This window comes from Colobus angolensis, unplaced genomic scaffold (assembly GCF_000951035.1).
Source record: "Colobus angolensis palliatus isolate OR3802 unplaced genomic scaffold, Cang.pa_1.0 Scaffold29, whole genome shotgun sequence".
NCBI classification, from domain to species: Eukaryota; Metazoa; Chordata; class Mammalia; order Primates; family Cercopithecidae; genus Colobus; species Colobus angolensis.
The window spans coordinates 1,844,872-1,857,557 of NW_012116154.1; the positions used below are offsets into that span (position 1 = coordinate 1,844,872).

General features: G+C 44.2%; 1 protein-coding gene across 4 annotated transcripts; it reads right to left on the reverse strand.

Moving 5' to 3' along the window:
- Positions 1–738: 738 nt before the first annotated feature.
- On the reverse strand, positions 739–12,348 carry UCHL1 (ubiquitin carboxyl-terminal esterase L1 (ubiquitin thiolesterase)). Of its 4 annotated transcripts, XM_011949056.1 has the most exons (10): positions 12,192–12,254; positions 12,075–12,086; positions 11,465–11,593; positions 10,641–10,642; positions 8,411–8,561; positions 7,407–7,492; positions 7,284–7,331; positions 5,934–6,000; positions 4,944–5,002; positions 739–1,177 (listed from the first exon to the last, which is right to left on the reverse strand). In XM_011949056.1, exons 5-10 carry the CDS (start codon positions 8,490–8,492, stop codon positions 1,091–1,093), a joined length of 429 nt encoding a protein of 142 aa, XP_011804446.1. In that variant the 5' UTR covers positions 8,493–8,561; positions 10,641–10,642; positions 11,465–11,593; positions 12,075–12,086; positions 12,192–12,254; the 3' UTR covers positions 739–1,090. The 4 variants fall into 4 exon arrangements, with proteins under 4 accessions (XP_011804446.1, XP_011804443.1, XP_011804444.1 ...); XM_011949053.1 differs by lacking the exon at positions 10,641–10,642 and having other exon boundaries at positions 12,192–12,348; XM_011949054.1 differs by lacking the exon at positions 10,641–10,642 and having other exon boundaries at positions 742–1,177; positions 7,407–7,453; positions 12,192–12,348.
- Between the last annotated feature and the right edge of the window lie 338 nt (positions 12,349–12,686).

The window sequence follows — 12,686 nt, forward strand, 5'->3', positions numbered from 1 at the left end:
TGCTAAAGGAGATTAACATTTGAGTCAGTGGACTGGGAGAGGCAGACCCACCCTCAAGCTGCATGGGTACCATCTAATCAGTGGCCAGCGTGGCCAGAATAAAAGCAGGCAGAAGAATGTGGGAAGACTAGACTGGCCCAGTCTTCTGGCCTTCATCTTTCTCCTGTGCTGGATATGTCCTCCCCTGGAATATCCGACTCCCAAGTTTTTCAGCTTTGGGATTCTTGGACTTTTGACTACAGAGTGAAGACTGCACTATTGGTTTTCCTACTTTTAAGGTTTTGAGACTCGGACTGGCTTCCTTGCTCCTCAGCTTTCAGAGGGCTTACTGTGGGACTCCACCTTGTGATCGTGTGGGTCAACACTCAACTCCCCTTTATGTAATACATGTATCCTATTAGTTCTGTCCTCTAGAGAACCCCAATAGAGGAAACTGGATGGTGGGTTTATGGGACTTCTACAATGTCTTCAGTATTTTCTTTCTGTCTTCAATATTTCTATAAGTCTAGAATTGTGCTATAAAATCTGCCTATTTAAAAATCTTTAAAGATTAGTTTCTACAGGTATACATAGGGAATACAAACGCAAAAAAATCCAAAGACACACCAAACCAATGTTTTTATGGTAATTCTTACTAGCACTGTATGAGTTATCTATATGGAAGACATTTATATACTACTACCAAAATAATCTGACATGTTGGGGAAAGGGTAAAAGAAAATGAGAATCAGCTGTGGCTACCTTATCAGCAGAAAAGTTTTATTCCTTTTGAGGACAAACAATTAAACCACATCCAAGGTCTTAACTTACAGACAGAAACCAAAGTAGCCATTTAAAGCGTTAGATATTGGATACAAGACATACACTGGGGAGAACGCTTCACCATCTGAAGCTCACACCACATCGGCCCAGTGGACAGCTGTGCACTCTACTTGTGCTTAAGCGCCTGGGTGTGGCTGAGGGGAAGGCGTGTCTGCAGAACGGAACAGCTGTGTTTCACAAGTACTGAAGCATTGTAGACTGCATGGGGGGGTATATATTTTCACGTTGAAGGGAAGAGGGGAAATCAGCAAAGTCCCTCCCAAGAGAATTAGGCTGCCTTGCAGAGAGCCACGGCAGAGAAGCGGACTTCTCCTTGCTCACGCTCGGTGAATTCTCTGCAGACCTTTGCAGCGTCCTGGAAAGAAGAAATGTCGTTAATATCCCAAGAGCAAGAGCTCAAAAATGAAAGTCACATAGGGAAAGCCTCCTAGGTCTATTAACGCTCAAAGTTCACCCTCATCAACTTTAATTCCATCATTAATTTGAAAACTAGGGCTTAAAGGAAAAAATCAGGTAATGGGAAAGACAGGGTTACATCATGGATTTGACTTCTTTATCACTTCCACCAAATGGTTTTGTGCTTCTCTCACCTTGTAACTGGTTTTGGAAAAGTTTAAAAGTAAAATAAAATAAACCAACAACAAAAACACAACTATTAATGCTATTTTCCTCAAATCTAAGATTAGAAATCAATCTTTCTTCCATAAAGTGGCATAAAAGACAAGTTGTAACTCAGAAATTCCCGAAGTAAAGACAATTGTCTTCTAAGTAAACATTTTAAAAAACAGCCTTAATGTTTACCTGGTATTCTAGGTACACACAAGCAATGGAAGCTTAGACACTGATGGTGAAATGACATGTGTTACTACTTCTAAAAATCTAGATGACAAAGACTGGTAACAGAAAATTGATTCCAGGGTTATTTACCAACTTCTAGGATATAATTGTTTTGGGATCAAAAATATTACTCTGTTGAATCTGTAAAAAAAAAAAAAAACCCAGCAGAAAGACACCTGAAGGAGAAAGGGAATGCTCTATGATACAGAATGGTAATGAAACATCACCCTAAAATTTGGAAATCACCAACTCAATGAGTTTGGGCCACATGGCTCAGGCCTGCAATCTCAGCACTTTGGGAAGCTGAGGCAGCCGATGGCTTGAGCTCAGGAGTTCAAGACCAGCCTGGGCAACATCTCTACTAAAATTTGAAAAATTAGCTGGGAATGGTGGTATGCACTTCTAGTCCTGGCTACTCAGAAGACTGAGGTGGGAGGATTGCTTGAGCAAGGTTCAAGGCTACAGTAAGCCATGATTGCACCACTGCACTCCAGCCTGAATGACAGAGCGAGACTCTTTCTCAAAAAAAGCAACCAAAGAGTATCTGGATTGACATCAACATTTTATCTTCTACCAGGTTTTTTAATATATCAATATTCCAGACCTGTCTTCCCTGAATCGACTTTACTAGAGGACATACAATATTAATTTCACTATTAAAGTTGTATCTTTAAAGAGGATAACCATCTTCTACAGAGCTAATGTGCAGGGACCTAATTCATTCAAGTTTAGGATATTTGGGTTAAGTGCACGTATCTTCTCACCAGTTTAATAATTTAGTGTGAAGTTTAGACAACCTAAAACATCCTTAACCATATAGAACCAGCCTTACCTAAGGTAAGAATTTTAACTAAAATGCTGGTTTAATTTAGAAACTCTTTTAATTTTAAATAAGTTTCTAATTAGAATAGTTAAAAAAAAAAAAAAAAAGGTTTTAGCCAGGTACTGTGGCTCATGCCTATAATCCCAGCACTCTGGGAAGCTGAGGCAGAAAGATCACTTGAGCCCAAGAGTTAAAGACCAGCCCGGGCAACATAGTGAGTCCCTCCCGCCCCATCTCTATATAAAAATTTTACCTTCCCCACACCTTATAAATGCTACTCATGTGACACTTGTAAGTATCCTAATGGGGGGCACATTTTTATGGCATTAGTGCAATGTTAGATGAGTTAGCAGGTACCTTAAATGTTTTACTAGGAAGGATCAGGGTCCTTCCTCCAAACGGATCAAAGACCAGAAATTCTGCCTCTGTTTTCTTATTCTCACCAAGTAAATTCTGATTTTCTCATGCAACCCCTGCATCCCATCCTGGCTCTCCAGGTCTATTCTTCACTCCATATTCATATTCCCACATACCTCTTGAATACCAAGAATTAGCTTCAACTGATCTCAGGTGTATCTGACAGACAAGAGCCATCAATCCTCCCTATTAAGAGTGATATAATGTGGTCCACTAGCATCTTGGGGCTATCAGGTCTGTGAAGTTCCAAAGAGAGGTCTTTTTTTTTTTTTTTTCGCCCAGGCTAGAGTGCAGTGGCCGGATCTCAGCTCACTGCAAGCTCCGCCTCCTGGGTTCACGCCATTCTCCTGCCTCAGCCTCCTGAGTAGCTGGGACTACAGGCGCCCGCCACCTCGCCCGGCTAGTTTTTTGTATTTTTTAGTAGAGACGGGGTTTCACCGTGTTAGCCAGGATGGTCTCGATCTCCTGACCTCGTGATCCGCCCATCTCGGCCTCCCAAAGTGCTGGGATTACAGGCTTGAGCCACCGCGCCCGGCCAAGAGAGGTCTTTTCTAATGAAAGGTCCTATTGGTATTGTATAGTGGCTAAGAGCACAAACTCTAAATGCAGACTAAGTTTTCTTTTTTTTTTTCTTCTGAGACAGAGTCTTGCTCTGTTGCCCAGACTGGAGTATAGTGGTGCAATCTCGGCTCACTGCAACCTCCACCTCCCAGGTACAAGCAATTCTTGTGCCTCAGCCTCCCGAGCAGCTGGGACTACAGGCATGCACCACCAGGCCCAGCTAATTTTTGTATTTTTAGTAGAGACAGGGTTTCACCATTTTGCCCAGGCTGGTCTTGAACTCCTGAGCTCAAGCAATCCTCCCACGCTGGCCTCCCAAAGTGCTGGATTATAGGCGTGAGCCACCATGCCTGGCCAGACCATATAGGTTTGAACCCTAGTCTGCCATGTAAGTCACTGACCTCAGGCCTTAAACTCTGAGTTTTCTCAGCTCTGAAATGGGGATAATACCTATCTCATTGTGTCATTAAAGGATTTCTATAAAAGACATACATCACCTAGAAGAGCACGTAAATACAGTAAACTGCAGCATGTGGGCCTAACCCAGCCTGTGGTGGTGGAAAACAGCTACATACATTCATTTAGAGGGTCTATAGGCTGCTGAGTTGTAACAGCAGAACTGAATACTTGCAGCGGAGCCATATGCCATACAAAGCCTAAAATATTTTGTGTGGCTCTTTATAGAAAATGCTTGCTGAGTCCCGGTCTGCACACAGCAAGTTTTTCAAAGATTCGATACTACTACTACTCAAATGAAGTATAGTTATATTTTAACAGCATTTTGTATATTTTTCTTCAGCACAGCAAGCTAAAAACAGTATTTTGTATTATATCATAATTAAGCATTTTTCCTTTATAATAGTAAACTGATTCAACTCTAGACACTCATTTTTTAGTGAAAAGGCCTAGAGTCACCTACCAACCTTTGTCCAGAATCACTTTTCTGTCCAGGATGGTTACAAAGTGATCCTGGATATTAACAGTTTTTGTCAGGTGCATTTTAAATCTGCTTCTTGTGTTCTTGTAACAGTAGACCATGTGGGAAGGAAAAACTCCTAAATTTAACCAACTAACTAGAACCTATAATACACTACCTCCAAGACTGACCCAAATCCAGTTGTCTTAGAGGGATTACGAAAGTCTATTGTTCCGTGAGTCTTTAACTATGATGTAATCTGACGAGAGGACAATGGTCACTTAATCCCACCAGGAAGCAAAGCAACAGCTTTCAGGCTAATTCTAACTGTGGACTAAAGACAGCATATGAAACAGGTTACTCAGGGTGTCTCTGAAGCCCTGTTTAAAACCACTCACAATAAAATAAGGTAGACAGAATTACTAAGATGATCTTGCAGCCCTAAAGACTGCTATTAACCCAGGCAACTGATGCTGGTTGTCCTGGAAGAGTGTTAGCACTTTAGAATAGAAAATTTGGCCAAAGAATTGTGGGGCCCATTAGGAAGAGATGCACTCCAAAGATGACCTGCAGCAGGGTGCCCTCTGAACTGGCGCCATGGTTCACCGGAAAAGGCATTCGTCCATCTGTAACAAAAGAAGCCAGACATGTCAATTTTCTCTGCATGTCTTCTGGCTACCATGCTTACCTAGCCCAGATGGAAGTTTTAGATTCTTCCAAAAACCACTGCCAAACCCACAAAAGGAAGCCTGGTTATGAAGCAACAGGCTGCAAATGAGGTTCAAGTGTCCCTAGGCATCCATCCCACGCAATTCTAGTCTACAAGATCGTACAAGCTCAAATCAGCTACCCTAATGGAGGGGCCTGTGCCCCAACTCTAGGAAACGGCCACAGAGCAAAAGTCAGATGCAGTCTTTGGGGTATAGGAAAGATGGAGGCAAGAAGAGGAGACACCTGAGATTTCATCTGTCCTCCAATGACTAGACTGCCTTCACTATTCCCTTGCCTTTGTAAGCCTGTAGGTGGTATCCTGGCTTGAGACAACACAGTTGCAAGTCTTTCTCCATTAATTCATTCAAAAGGAATGAATCTTACAAGGTAGGTCGTCTTTCTTGATGCCATAAACTAGCTAATAGAAATTATTCCAACATATCCAGATTCTTTTTAGACAAGTAAGGTCATATTCAGGCACTGATCCTTTTTCAGATGTATTCTTTGCCCAGAAGGGATGATACTAGGGTATGCTACAGGAGGAGATGGGAAAAGAAAGTCTGATCACATATACCTTCACCTGGCACTGATCTGATCTACACTCTTCAATGGTTTCTGACTGAAGCCATTGATTAGGTATTAAAGCCACTGATTAGGTCAGTTGCCTCAGGAAGTTGCTCTGGGGATAATAAGGGGTTAAGTGCCCTCATGAGAATACTTTATTACTGTGGCTTTATAAACAATGATATGCCAAGGGCCATAAAGTCACACAACAATATATCAAGAGATTCAGTCTGAAAGAATGCATGAAACTACATTGAGTTCCAAAAATGGAGTGAAACATACCCAGTTCATAGAGGTGGCCATCCACGTTGTTAAACAGAATGAAATGGAAATTCACCTTGTCATCTACCTAAAGAAAGTCAAGACATTTTTTTGAAAATGAGTGTAAGCTGAACTTATTTTAAAAATTATCTTGCAATTCAAGTGAAATATGCTTGAACTGATCTGATTTAAAAAAATTACAGCTAATACTTATGTATGTCTTACATTAGGCCCTACGCTAAGCCCATTAAGGTAAATATACTGTTAACTGTCAGAACAACTCTGAAGATGCTGTTACTACAGGATTTTTACTGAGGCTTAGAGAGGCTAAGTATCTCAACCAAGGTCAATACTAGAAAATAGCAGAGCCAGTTGTAGTTATAAAGACACTGAGATCTGGCTGGGCATGGTGGCTCATGCCTGTAATACTAGTACTTTGGGAGGCAGAGGCAGGCAGATCACTTGAGTTCACAAGAGTTCAAGACCAGCCCGGACAACATGCTGAAACCCCATCTTTACAAAAAATATAAAAATTAGTAGGCGTGGTGGTGTATACTTGTAATCCCATCTACTCGGGAGGCTGAGGTGAGAGAATTGTTGCAGTGAGCCAAGGTCACACCACTGCATTCCCGCCTGGGCAATGGAGCCTGACCTTGCCAAAAAAAATTTTTTTTTTTTTTTTTTATAAAAGGACACTGAGATCTGACTTAAATTTGGCAGCTGACTCAGAGGTTCTCATCAGATTATGGTACATTCAAACCTTCTAGAACTTGTCCTTTGTGGTGTATTTCATTCTCCCCAACAGCCTGTGAAGATTATTTGAAATGCTCACTTACTAGGAGAGGTGTACACTCTGTAAGACTCATTTCTGTTTTTGAGACAGGGTCACCCAGGCCAGAGTGCAGTGGCATGATCTCAGCTCACTGCAACCTCTGCCTCCAGGGCTCAGGCAATTCTCCTACCTCAGCCTCCCGAGTAGCTGGGACTACAGACCTCGCTCCTCTTTGTATTATTTGTGGAGACGGGGTTTCACCATGTTTGCCACTCCTGGGCTCAAGTGATTCACCCTCCTCGGCCTCTCAAATTGTTGGGATTACAGGCATGAGCAACTCTACCTGGCCTATAAGACTCATTTGGATCTAAACAAAACACTGTCAGTTTGAATTTACTCAAGATTTTAACAGCCAATACAATTTCTGAAGAGCCTTTTGAAAAGGTCTAGTCAAAGCATTACTTATGTAGAACTTTCTGGTGTCATTTGGCCTTGGGTGGATAACATTTGCTGTGTTCCAGTAAGATATTCCTGAACAATTTCAGTGGAAACACAGATGGCACCCAGGCAGCCTGGCTCCGATTTGTATTTGCATTTACCCGACATTGGCCTTCCTGTGCCACGGCATCATGGGCTGCCTGTATGGCCTGCAGAAAAAAGAAAATAATTAGCATAAAAATCTCTAGAGTTATTTAAAGGCAATGCTCTGAAAGTTCTCTTACCTCATTCTTTTCAAAGCATTTTGCTCTGTCTTCAGGGGACATTTTCTCTGTTTCAGAAAGAAACTGTTTCAGGACTGATCCATCCTCTTAAAGAAAAAAATGGATGTTAGCATAGATAAAATAATACAAATGGGTACATATTTATTGTTGACTTAAGCCTTTGCCGAACATGCTGAGCAATGTGAATCTTTAATACTGCCTCCAGGGTTGTGGATGAGCTGTACCTTTTCTCCCAGCCTCTTTTTCTAACCCCTCTCTATTCACAGGTTTCAAGTCAGAGAGGTCGCTCCACTCTCCCAATATGCCAAGCTCTTTCTTGCCTCTGTTCTCTTCTACCCCGGACCCCTTTTTCCCTCCCACTTCACTCATCTCTCAAATCTCTGTCACTTTTTCACAGCAATTCTTAATCTGTAACATGTATTTGAGATTTCTACAGTCATAAAAGCTGGGGCTGCCTTGTTTACCTGCTGTATCTACAGCACCTAAGAATGTACAGTTCACATCTATTATATACATGACGCTATAATCATGTTCTAATCTAAAATGGTTCCCAAACCAAGATTACTATTTTGGGGTAGAAAATTCAACCTTAGTAATTCAGTTATTCAGACAGAAAATAAAGATCTTGAATAGAAATGTAAAGAAACAAAACAGTCCAGCATAGAGACATCTGACTGGATAACCACTGATGTAAGCATTTTGTTACTGCTCAATGTGGATAAGCCTAAGAGGCACTAATTACAAACCTATAGCAAGAACAACATATTTCAAAAGACCTCAAAATTTGAACTTTCAGCTCTAAAATTTGTGAAATGGGACCATTTCAAAATTCAGAAATGCTAGGAATCCTTTCTGAGGAAGACTGTGAGTCAGTTTAAGCATGTGACACCACTATTACAAAATGGTTTCAAAAGGTACAGCATCTCTGACCTCGGGAACAGTGTTTCTGAACTCCATGTTTCAAGTTCAAGCTTAGGATGACTGGCCTCAAAACCCACACCTACCAAATCCCAGTTTATCTTGATTATTGGCCACTGCGTGTATAAGTCCGATTGTGCCACAGGAATTCCCAATGGTCTGCTTCATGAAGTACACTTTAGGACTAACTTCTTGTCCCTTCAGCTCTTCAATCTGTTTTTTCCTGAAGTTCTCATGCTGCGAATGTAAAAAGCATTTTTACATCTCAGAATGAAAGTGCAAAGAACAGATGGCAGCAAAGTGAGTTCTACCACCTAAATGGAAACACCAGGGGAATGTGTGAACAGGAGCCTTAGTTCTAGATGCTGGCCAACTCCCAGAGAAGGGCCCGTGTGTCTGCCTCCCACACCCACACTGGCCAGTGAGGCTCTGAGAGGTTCAGAGACTCCACCCTGGTGCTGCAGTGCAGTGACTGCATTGGATACTGCCCAAGGCTGTGTCTAGACACCACTGCAACCTTTCAGCCCAAAATGGTGTCATGAAGTCAGAAAACAAACCAGTTCATTATTTTCTCCCTTTAACACTTAACCGTATTTCACATAGGCATCCTAATCAAGCTTCAGTCAATTGAATGCCCAACAAGAGCACCAGCTGGTTTACATTTCACTATTCTTTAAAGTTCTACTTCTACTCAGCTCAAGTACACTTCACTTCAAAAACAAAAACAGCCTTAACTGCTGAAAAGAGCAAGTGAAAGAAATTAACCATTCCCTCCACCCTCTTTTTAAGGAAGGAAAGACAACTGGTCCAGGGTATTGGGCTGTGATTTTACAAGAGGAAGATGTGACACTAGCTTGTCCTTGCCAGCTAAACAGTTTACTTTGAGGATAGACTGGCAATTTGAGGAGGAGGATAGAGACTGGTAAGTGAATGAGACTAGGAAACGGATTTCCTCAAAGCATCTGCTAGTTTTTTGTACTGTAATTTAGTAAGCCTATCTGGACTTTTCACTAACTAGCTTTAAAGACCTTAGAAGTTATGATTTCTTGAGCCAGGGTCAGTGGCTTGCACCTATAATTCCAGCTACTAGGGAGGCTGAGGCATGAGGATCACTTGAGCTCAGGAGTTCAAGACCTTGTCTCTAAAAAATAAAAATATAATAAATAAGTTAGGACTTCCCAGTTAAAGAGTAGGGTACTAATATAGAAACACTGATTTCCCATAACAAGCAAAACCAGACAGACCATCAGAAACGTATTTCCAACTCTAGTAGCTTCACATTTCTGTACATGAACTGAAGTTTAGGCTTGCTCTCTGGTACTAACAGAAGAGTAAGATCTCTTACCCCAGAAGATCAACTTAAACTCCAACTAGCAGAACTTTTTCGCTTCTATCTAACTGGATCCTCAATTTAGTATTCATTGACCAGTAAGAGTTTTTTTTTTTTTCATTTTCTAGGCTAATTAGATGAAATATTAAAATGGGATAGCACCACCCTTTAGGGCTGCTTGAGCTCTTCCATGGAAATCATTCTGTAAATAGTTTACTAGCACTTAATGTTTCAGAAGTCGTCCGTGTAGGGGGTCACAACATTCCCTTAGTCAAAAATTAAATGCCTTCCAAATTAACATTAGCATCTTTGAAGTCAGCCTATAAAATCTCAACTTTTCTTTCAATTGGCTTCAGTGTTTTGTCCAGTAGGCATTCTATGTAGCAGAAAAAGCGCTCGATAAATCTGATAGGTTGAATCGAAACTAAAGGACAAAGTATCGAGCTCTTTCAAACATAACACAAACTAGAATGTTCTCTAACAAGATCCAGCAAAAGGAGAACACTCAGCTTTTAAAGGCAAACATGCTGCACCACTGCCTCCCAGAGGCCTTGCCTCTGAATGCTGCTCAAAACCTCCGAGTCATCATGGTTGCTCTAATAAAAACCCCCTGTGTGATGCTCAACTGGAGACAGGAGACTGATTTGGTCAACCAAGACGCTAATTCGACTTCCAACAATATGGCAGCTCCCTTTTAGCCCGAGTAAAAGACTTTAGCAATAAAAACATGTCAGTGAGATCATCTTATTAGCTGTAATAAGTGTATTTACCCATAATACTTAGCTTATTTACTAGAAGGAAGGCTTGGAACTTCCCATACTCTTGATTTTGGCTACGGATGCTTCCAGAACACCTGGCCTTAGGACGGTGCTTCAGTTAACCTCACCTTTGGAGAGATGCCCCAAGTTTTGCTAAAGCTAATTTCAGTCTCTCCCACATCAGCAGCCAAGTGACAACAACAGGAGATAAGACAATGCCATGCTAACGACTGGGATTCCATACATCACAGGACAGCAAATATCCTATCCTTTAAAAAAAAAAAAAAATCTGACGCTGTCTTTGAGATACATCTATCCAAACACATTTGTAGGAGGAAAATCATTTCAAGGGAAATGCAAAGGTGCTTTCAAAACTGAGCTTATAACCCTCATTTCATTTAGCTACAAGGTCAGAGATGAACGAGGATAAGTGAAGAGGAAGGAGGTTCCCGCACAGAAGCCATACACAAATGATTAAGCTTTAAGAAATACATTCAAGAGGCTAAAAACCAAGTGAGCAAGTAGTGGGAGTGGAGAAGTGTGAAGAACGCCTTAAGACCATCAGAAACCCAGGCAATGGAGGCGGAGAATTAGCGAGCCTAATTGTTTCCCAGCGATTTAGGACAGCCCTTCCCCCTCCATTCTACAGCTAGGTGGGAGTCTGAGAAGCAAACAATGAGTTGACAGGTTACAGCCCTTAAAGGGAAACCAGCAGCCATTCCCTCGAACCGGAGGCTCGAAAAAACCCAAGTTCGAGGGAACTCATGAGTAGGATGAATGATTTCCCTGGATAACGGGATCGATGGAACCGAGATACTGCCGCTCTTCCAAATTTAAAGCAATTGTGGTCAGATGGGAGAGAAGGCAATAGGCACTGCTGGAACAGGAGCCTAGGGAGTAGGTACCACGAAAATGCAGGCTCCTCCCTTGCTTAGAGGCGCGCCCCGCATCCCCTACTGGGGAGGGGGCGGGGCGGGAAGCCCCCCGACGCCTCAAGCTGGGGAGCGGCGTGCACTACCGGGGCCTCGTGCATCCTGGGCCCCACGCCCTACCTGGGCCGTGAGTGGAAACAGCAGCAGCAGCGCGCAGGCAGGCGCTGGCACTGAGCCCAGAGACTCCTCTTCCAGCCCCAGGACGTCCACGAAGCGCCAGTGGCCGGCGACCCCCAGCCGGGACAGCACCTGCGGAGAGGAGACAAGGCGGCCAGGGGCACGGGGACACGCGGGTCGCGGGCACCTGCCAGGGGGCGGGGCCAGAAGGCGCGCGCCCTCCGCGCCCGCACCCGAGCCTGGGAGGAGCCCCAGTCCCGCCCTGCCACCCCCACCCTGGCGGGCGCGATGACACAGCACAAAGCGCGGCCCACACGTGGCGCCCGCGAAGCCCGTGCAGCCTAGTCTGTGCTGCCCGCGCCACGCCCTCAGGAGCTCCGCTCGGCGCTAGCTCGCCACGGGGCGCAGCCCCTCCGTCTCCCCGTGACCGGTTTCGCAAAGTCACCCGCTAAATGCAGGGGCTCAGGAAGGGCGCCCAGCCCACGCCCCAGCCCTGCCGTCTCCGAGGTGCGCAGCGGGCGGCTTGGTTTCTGCCAGCAGCCGGAGCCGGTGGGCGCCCTCGCCTCGGCGCTCGCGGGGGAGGGGGCCAGAGACGGCGCGAGACGCCACTCACTTTGTTCAGCATCTGAAAGGCAAATGCAAAGAAAAAAGCAAAACCGAACAGGTCAGCGACTCGGTTCCCTCTCCCTCGGCCTTGCGCTCTCCGGGCAGCGGTGCACCTGGCGCTCACCTCGGGGTTGATCTCCATCGGCTTGAGCTGCATCTTCGCGGTGCGCCCCACAGAAATAACCCAGAGAAGACGAAAAACAGCTAGCGGAGCCGCCCAGGCTGCAGCTATAAAGCGCCGGCCAGACGCACTGTGAGGCCTGCGCAGGGGGAGCAGGGGCAGAACCAAGCGAGGGGGAAACGGCCGGTTGCGGCCAGATGGGTACGAAACCCCCGTACGCAGCGCGGAGTGGTACGGCCGGGCCCCCAAACCTTGCAGTCTCACTCGCGGTGAGATAATCTGGTGGTTGTGGAGACGGGATTTGTTGGTGGGTGTTCTTTGAGTGTATGGAGCAGTCCTTTTGATGGAGTCTTTAATTTTGGGCGAAGTTTCTGGAAACCCATCCTTTCTACCATCCCAATTACCCTAAAGCTCGGGTCTCTGAAGCATTTGAGAAAAAGCACAAATTCAACAGGTATATATTTAATATGAATGAATGTAAATGTGTGCCCCCCACCC

Excerpts from the sequence above, each read along its gene's own strand:
- UCHL1 (XM_011949053.1), bottom strand. The coding sequence starts at position 12,224 with ATGCAGCTCAAGCCGATGGAGATCAACCCCGAG. Across the intron at positions 7,493-8,410 it reads TCAAGATAAACTGGGATTTG|AGGATGGATCAGTCCTGAAA; the intron begins GTAGGTGTGGGT and ends TTTTTCTTTAAG. Across the intron at positions 1,178-4,943 it reads CAGAGGGCACCCTGCTGCAG|GACGCTGCAAAGGTCTGCAG; the intron begins GTCATCTTTGGA and ends TCTTCTTTCCAG.